General features: G+C 38.4%; 1 protein-coding gene across 1 annotated transcript; it reads right to left on the reverse strand.

The window, feature by feature from the left end:
- Positions 1-43: 43 nt before the first annotated feature.
- On the reverse strand, positions 44-7,846 carry NOL7 (nucleolar protein 7). Its single transcript, XM_081952110.1, has 8 exons — positions 7,654-7,846; positions 6,808-6,868; positions 5,816-5,871; positions 5,154-5,179; positions 3,055-3,130; positions 1,914-2,035; positions 1,750-1,827; positions 44-552 (listed from the first exon to the last, which is right to left on the reverse strand). Exons 1-8 carry the CDS (start codon positions 7,818-7,820, stop codon positions 485-487), a joined length of 654 nt encoding a protein of 217 aa, XP_081808236.1. The 5' UTR covers positions 7,821-7,846; the 3' UTR covers positions 44-484.
- Positions 7,847-8,407: the final 561 nt, after the last annotated feature.

Raw genomic sequence — 8,407 nt, forward strand, 5'->3', positions numbered from 1 at the left:
AACATGTACTAATTCCATGGGAATTATTTTCAGGCAAACCAGATTCAATGTTTTATATTTTATTAATATTTCCCATTTTTGCAAACCTATATACAAATTATTTCAAGATATATCTTCTTTTTACAGCTGGAATGTACTTCCAAAAAACACATCGTGGGTACAGTAGTAAGTCAGTTTACACATGTGGGAGAGTTAAAATGATTTTTGTTAAAAATCATTTTAGCAAAAAGAATATCAAAATATTTAAGATTTCTCATTCAATCAAAACTTATTTCAACTGAATTCAAAAGACCCAGATAAAATTACTTTTAGTTGGAACATACCATTGCAAGACCCTAATTATTTTCCAGGAGGTTATACTTTTTAATTCTCTGTAAAGGTTTAAAAGAAAACATAAATCATAAAAATGTTAATATATAAACAAGGACATTACATAATTCAAATATTATGCAATGATATTGTACATAAGCAACAGCAAAATATTTCAGGGAATTACTTTTGAAGATACCCAATGTTTTGTAAATCGAGTAGCTTTTTCTTTTTTTACTTTACCTAGGGAACAAGAAAACATACAATTAATTTAAAAAAGAAGTCAAGAATGCTAAAGTTGTTGCTATAGGTTCCATAAAAGCACAGATTTGCCAGTTTGAGCAATCCCATTTAAGAAAACATCTTCCATTCATTCTCAACAGAACCTATATAAAAACAACTAAAACTATAAGACTACAGCATATACAGTATTCATGAACAATTTTGGTTGTGTTTGCCATTATGGAGTCTGCTCATTTTATGGTATTCAAGCAGAAAGGAAAAAAAATCTTCCATCTCTGGAATTTGTGTTTTCTGCACCTTTCCATAATGTCGTGGATTTGGTGCCGAGAGACAAAAGTACCTTGCCTCTTGTATTCCTCACCTGGTATCAAAACTCATATTTATGTGATAAATCAGACATCCACTAATATCAGAACTCACTCACCAATCTTACAGGAATAAATACAAAAATGTCTATTGTTCCTGGGAAGCCTTTACAAGATTTGCAAACTAAAAAGTTTTTCATTCAGGTCTTCTACCCTTCACAAACTCAAATAGCCTTGTATATAAACTACAATTCTCAAATAAACATATCTATTTTGTTTTCCTGGCAAAAATACTGAAGCAGTTTGACATGTACTGCTGTGCGTTTTTCCCCCCCTTTCATTTTACATGGCAGCCTACAATCCTGGAATCTCCTGATGATTTTGAATCCGACTGTTACCAGGTCTGACCCTGTTTGCTTTTTTAAAATGAACTAAAATTAACTGTATGTGTTGTCATATGTGACTGTTCAAGACCACAGGTGCTTTGAATAGTAAGACATCTTACTCTTAAGTTGCTCAGTGGTAAACAGTTCTTATCTTAAATTACATGGACAGCTTTATTTCACACTCAAGCTTCATAATCATATCCCAAGGATATAAATGCCTCACGTTACAGACATCTTTAGCTACTTGTGCTTTTGTTACACTTAACCATATTTATATTTTTCATATGTGGTATCATGTAGGAAATTACCATTTTGATGGAAGGTGCTTCAAAATAACTACAGCAATTGCTTTGGACCAGATTTTTCACTTTTAGTACATGTTCCTCAGTTAAAAGTAAAAGGGGCACACAATGTGAAACCTAAGCTTAAAACACTGAAGTCAATAAAGGCACAATCACCACAAAAGCTCTCTTAAATTGCTGTAAGACAAAGGAATATCATCTTACCCCAAGATTTATTCACAAACTGGATTGCAGCTGTTTTAACTGCATTTTTCTTGTTTTCAACCGAAAAATATTGATTTGCTGGAAAAACAAGAGGATTTTAACTGAATTGTAGTTTGTGACACAATCAATGTATTTTCTAAGTTCATTATGCAAAGTTCCTTTACCAGTAGTTCGATTGCAGTTTGCTCCATAAAGATGTTTCTGTATAAAGTCTTTGGCATCCTGTTGCTGTCGATCGGTTAGCTCCTGGTCTTCTAACCGTACAGCCATGTAATTTGGGGGGTATCTAATGATAAAGGAACAGTTAACATATTTACTGCCTTGGTTCTCTACTTCATTTTACAGAAGCAAAACCACATTTCCTATATTTTAGCCAAATTGACTCAAAGCAATAATATGCAAACACGGTAACTCTTATTCTAAATATATTTCCATTATTCATGTATGTACATGCCTAACACTCCCTCACTCTCATGACTTTGGGCAGGACTGTTCAACTTCCAAGACGGAGCAGGTTTCCAATAAAATTAATGTTAGATAAGGAGGTAGGTAGATATGGCCCATTTAGGTTCAGATTAAGCAGTTTAATTTGAAGAATTGCTAGTTGCAGCATGAACTCTGATCGAACTCAAGCTTATCAACAGTTTTACTGTTTCAAATATTTAGCTTACATAAAGTGATGCCACTTACAGAGTTTGCCCTTCATCTGCAACTGGTACCTCAGGTTTAAATGATTACAAAAACCTGCTCGAAACAAAATGAATGTGCAATAGCAAATCTCATGTTATAACCACATTTAAGAATTACTCCAGATCACTGCAAAGCCCCACCATCCATAATACAGGTGTCTTCTCCATGCACCAACATCAATTCTACAGCTACAGGCCTTTTGAAGCTAAAACAAAGTATTTCTAAAGGTTACTGTAAGGGCGACTTCCATTTTAACTGTGGCCTCTCTCTTCTTAAAGAAATTTAATTTGGAGCCTTATGAAAGTACAGCACAAAGTGATTTGAACCTGCAGGAGACAAGTGTATCTACAACTGCCTAAATGAGAATGTTGCTTTTATTTGAGAATAAATTGGAAATTGGTTTCCACAAAAATGTTATTTTTTCTTGAAATTACTGTAATAATTTAGTTCATCATACCAAATAAGAACAACAAAGTCAGGGCTTACTAAACCTGGGGCCCTTTTAAGTATGGATTTCTATCTCCAGAATTATCCTCATGCTAGCCAATAAATTCGGAGCATTGGTCTATATATCCAGAGAGTATCCAGAAATGGGAAAGCTAAACTAAGCCATACCTGGTTGCCAAAATGTCTTCTTCACTGTCTTTTTCTGAATCGTCTTGATTTTCAACTTCATCTTCAACATTCTGATCTATAAATCAATACATGCATAATCTCCAGAGGCTTTGATACAAATCCTCCATAAGCCTGAATTTTGATAGAATCATCCCTCAATCATTTTTATTAATATATTGTTTAGAAAATGTAATCCATTCTACTCAGTATTTGCTGGCAGATATGGTTATTATACTTGGTTAGCTAATTTTAGCATGACCCACTGATGCACAACTTTGCTTAGTCCGCCAGAAGTAACCAAAGGATAATAGTTTTGTTAAGAACTTTGTCCCTCTACAAGGATAAAGCCAGAGTCCTCCCCTTGTACTTGCTCATGGATGGAGACAACTCTGCTAACCAAGACTTAAGGTTTACATGATGTTCTATTCTTCCCATGGCAAACTTGTTAACAATCAACTTGGAATGTTTTTTTTATCTGAAAAGTGACAATACAAAAATACCAACTTAAAAAAAATACCTAGAAGTATTTACTGATCAATATGAAGGAACTGTAATATTTTTCTATGTAGGGTACTGTCTTATTGACTAAGACTTTCACATCATTCTTCTAGACCAGTGGTCGGCAAGCCGCGGCTCGCGAGCCACAAGCGGCTCTTTACACATTTTAATGCGGCTCTTCTGTGTGCCGGATTATTATCCTCCCTAATCACTGTGGATCGAAAAGAAAAAAGGGAAAGGGCGCTTGTTTTGAAGCGCCCGCTCCCCTCCCTCCTCTCGGGCACTTCAAAACAAGCGCCCCTTTCCCTTTTTTCTTTTCGACCCACAATGATTAGGGAGGATCCTGAAGTCGGGCGGGGACGAGAAGCGAGGAGGCAGAAAAAGAAACGCAGGTTAAGGAGCTCCCCCCCCCAGCAAAAATCTAACCGGGGAGCCGGGCAGTAGCAAATTAGCCAATCATGCGAGGAAAGCGAGGTCTGACCGGGTGGGCAGCGAAACTCCAGGGCTCTCTGTTCTAATTCCCCGTGAAAACTGTTGCCTCTGAAGCGTTTGCTCTACTGTTTGAACCTTTAAGCGTCCCTTTCCCTTTTTTCTTTTCAACCCACAATGATTAGGGAGGATCCTCCCTAATCATTGTGGGTTGAAAAGAAAAAAGGGAAAGGGACGCTTAAAGGTTCAAACAGTAGAGCAAACGCTTCAGAGGCAACAGTTTTCACGGGGAATTAGAACAGAGAGCCCTGGAGTTTCGCTGCCCACCCGGTCAGACCTCGCTTTCCTCGCATGATTGGCTAATTTGCTACTGCCCGGCTCCCCGGTTAGATTTTTGCTGGGGGGGGGGGGAGGAAGCTCCTTGGCCTCCGTCTCTTTTTCTCCCTCCTCGCTTCTTGGGGCTCCACCAATGGGGGAGCAAGGCCCAGCACCAGGCTTTGGGCTAACACAGGGGTCTGCAAAGTTGGCTGTTTTAAGACTGGTGGACTTCAATTCTCAGAATTCTGGGAATTGAAGTCCACCAGTCTTAAGAGCCAATTTTGCAGATCCCTGGGCTAATATGATTGATGCCCTTGGTGGACTTCAATTCTCAGAATTCTGGGAGTTGAAGTCCACAAGTCTTCAAGCTGTCAGGTTTGAAGACCCCTGGGTTTTTTTTTTTCTAAAGGGTTAGGGGTGCAAGGATCTTGTAACTTGACAGCTTTAAGACTTGCGTGCTTCAAATGCCAGAGTTTATTGAAACTAAAAACAGTGTACCATCCTATGTATTTTCGGTTTTAAAAATGTGGCTCTCAAAATAAATTTCAATCGTGGTTTTGGCGAGATTTGGCTCAGTTGAAAAAAAAGGTTGCCCACCACTGTTCTAGACCACTTAGAAATATCTGAAAGACCATCAGAGACAGAGAATTTATATATTCATCTATTTCATATTATAAATATATTTATATTATAAATAATATGAAGTAATATTAAATATTACCTTTTTTTTCAAATCGTCATATTCACCTCTATCTTTGTTTGCCATATTAGATTACATGTGGATCTCAAACCACACTTTTATACTATTCACAATAACACACAGTAGAAGTAACATAAAAAGTAGACATATATACCTTGCTCCTCAGATGTCGAATTGGTGCTAATGGAAGAAAAGTTGAGAAGAATTTAGGATGAGATTTCATAATCTATAAATAAAAAGTTAATCACATGCAGCCAAATTATCAATACTAAGCTAATTAAAATACATGAATTTAATATGACCGACTGTAAATTCCTCAGAGTCTTTCTTTTCAGAAATTGATAGGAGTTTTGAATTGGAGAAAATAATTTAGCTTTCTTTCAGGTAGGTACAAAAATAGTCAAATACTTGACTCATTAACAGCAAAAGATTTCAATCATCACAAATTACTTTTCATTTCACAAATGCCCCATACAGGTGGCCTTTGTCATAAAACCATAATGGAGCCCCAAATTTCTGTTGCTAAGTGAGAAAGTTGTTAGATGAGTTCTGCCCCATTTTACAACTTCTTGCCATGGTCGTTAAGTGAATCACTGCAGTTATTAAGCTAGTAACACAGTTGTTAAGTGGCTTCTCCACTGCTTGTAAGTCAATGACTACCTGTAATACAATTTGGTAAACATACAGTACTGTCATTTAGGTAAAATCAAGCCTGAGAGAAATGATGGAATTAACTGTTTCTCAGGATAACAGACAAATATAAACTGTAGCTCAAAACTTGGAATAGTTATTGTAGCCCAGAACATATCTGCTTACCTGTTCTGTGTGGATGCCAACTCCTCCAAGACATGTTCAGGAAACAGCTTTCTTTTCTGAGAAGATTAAATTTTTCCAATTAATACTGTTTCTAGTCATTAACGTAGTCCTCTAATATTTTTGGGGGGACATTGATTAGTTATAAACTATAGATCTAGTTAATTCAAGGCAGCAAATCTAAGTATGAAAATATAACATCATAACAATAACGTAATACCTAAATCAAGCACATGTTGAAATGGGTAAGAAACGTCATATCCTCCAGATCTGAGTGTTAAACTGGCGGTCCGTGGGCCGGATGCGTCATCTGCAGACCATGCCCATCCCGATTCCACAAAGGCAGAAAACATCGCAATGTCACGTGATGTGATTGAGTTTGACACACGCACTCCAGATGTTTCTCAACTACAACTCCCAAAATCCCTAATCACTTGTGATGGTAGAAGAAAATATCTGCATAATAAGTTGCTTGTTATTGTCCCAAAATTTTTAGTTGGTAATAAGAGCACTAAGGAGTTTACTTTTGCAAACTGCCACATGTTCTGAGATTAGAAATCGTTTTCATGGTGGGAAATAAATCCCTAAGAATAGTTTATTTCTGTATTATTTACTATATTCAACACATATTCCCTTGTCATTTTCATTGCTTAAATCTGTCCAATCTGATTCTCTTCGAATATGCCGAACAAAACTCACATCATCCTCAATCAAGTCCAGCTCACTTGAAGGACCCATTAAGGACACCTTAAAATGGTAGCTGGAACATTTACAATACAATAGCAACCCTTTCATTAAGACAAATCCTTGTTCAACAATTTCGACATGTTACAAATTCTCAGACAATCAGGAGGCATTATATGTAGTTAAATTTACAGTGAAACATGATTAAAACTATAATGAAGTTTATTCCGAGGTAGGGTGTAAACATGTTTGAACCTTTTTAAGTTTAACAAAGTATCATAAAACATTATTAACACGAGATACAAAATTACCTTTTGTTCCTTAAATAGTTCTTCTCTATGTCGTCTCTTTTCTTTCAATATGGCCTTTTCTCTAAGAAAGCAAAATAAGACATGAATGGATTACAAAAATATGCATTTGCTCCACAAAGCTGAATGCTTTCACAAAATGCTGCATACGTACAAGGGGATGTAATTAAAGGTTTTCCTGTTTTTAAAAATATGGGATGTGTCACTTTGGTTAAAATCTGTATTATTGCAATGCATATAATCAACACCCAGAACAGTAATAGAGTTGGAAGGGACCCTGGAGGTTTTCTAGTCCAACCCCCTGCTCATGCAGGAGAACCTATACAATTTCAGACAAGTGGTTGTCCAATCTCTTATTAGAAGCAATCAATGATGGAACACCTACAACTTCTGGAGGCCAGCCGTTCTCCGATTCACTGTTTTGTTAGAAAACTTCTTAGTTCTAGGCTGGGTCTCTCTTCCATAAATTTCCATCCGTTACTTCCTATCCTGCCCTCGAGGCTTTGGAGAATAGGTCGACCCCCTCGTTACAAATGATACACGAGAGGCAGCTTTACAAATTGCTTACATGAACACTGAGGCCAAAGAAGGACAAGGGGGAATGGAGTTACGGACGGGAAATCTCTACTGAAAGCTTGGCCAGAAAAACCAAGGTTGACAATATCGGACAAAGGGCCACTCCTGAAAACTGCTTTAAATGCTGCCTCCGCTGCCTTTTGGCTTCTCGGTTTTGCTGTGCCGAAGCGGCGCTCCCAGGAGGGCGCGCAAAAGGCAGGGCAGGGCGGTCAAGGAGTGTTCTTACCCCTCTGCGCCGGTTCTCGTTTTTTGGTGGCGGAGGGTTTGTGTTACCTGCGGACCCGCTCCCCCGCCAACCGGCGCTCCTCCGCAGCCGCCTCCCGCGCCCTCTCGAAGGTCACCTCCTCTGGGGCCTCGTCGCTTTCTTCTCCGTCGGAAAAGGACATAACCGCCGCTTCCCTTTGCTCCATCGCCTCAGCACCACCACTGCGCGCCTCCATCTTGCTAACCTAACTTCCGGTTAACTTCGAACTCTATCGCCGGAAGGAATCCGCCGAAACATAAAAACACGGGGTTGTTGCGGGGGGGGGGGTCGCCTACGCAGAATTCTGGGAGTTGAAGTCCACAAGTCTGAAAGTTGCCAAGTTTGAAGACCTCTGGACTACGGTACTTCAGGCAGCTGGCAAATAGAATTTTGAAATAACCCGAAAGGCGACTTTCGCCTTCATATTAGATACTTTTAAAAACACACACACAAATAAATCATATTTGCTGGTTTGTGGAGACAACAGAAACCATACCAGTCATTAGCCCGTTAAAGGATGTTTATAAGGACCACGGGAAAGTCTGTGGAGATTCTCACTCATCCAGGTCATGGTTGTCCCAAAGGTGCTTTTTTCAGGAGGCAACTGGGCTTTCTGGTTTTTTCTTTGAGGATGTTTCGCTTCTCATCCAAGAGCTTTAGAAGCTTTTTGGATCAGAAGTGAAATGTCTTCAAAGAGAAAAAAACAAGTCCAGTTGCCTCCTGAAAAAGCACCTTTGGGACAACCAAGGGGAAAAAAGAACCCAAAATGTAGATTGTGACAAA

Source organism: Natrix helvetica (assembly GCF_964273705.1).
Source record: "Natrix helvetica genome assembly, chromosome: 4".
NCBI lineage: Eukaryota > Metazoa > Chordata > Lepidosauria > Squamata > Natricidae > Natrix > Natrix helvetica.

Excerpts from the sequence above, each read along its gene's own strand:
- NOL7 (XM_081952110.1), bottom strand. The coding sequence starts at position 7,820 with ATGGAGGCGCGCAGTGGTGGTGCTGAGGCGATGGAGCAAAGGGAAGCG. Across the intron at positions 3,131-5,153 it reads TTCGACATCTGAGGAGCAAG|ATCAGAATGTTGAAGATGAA; the intron begins GTATATATGTCT and ends ATTGATTTATAG. Across the intron at positions 553-1,749 it reads GTTTGTGAATAAATCTTGGG|GTAAAGTAAAAAAAGAAAAA; the intron begins GTAAGATGATAT and ends CTTGTTCCCTAG.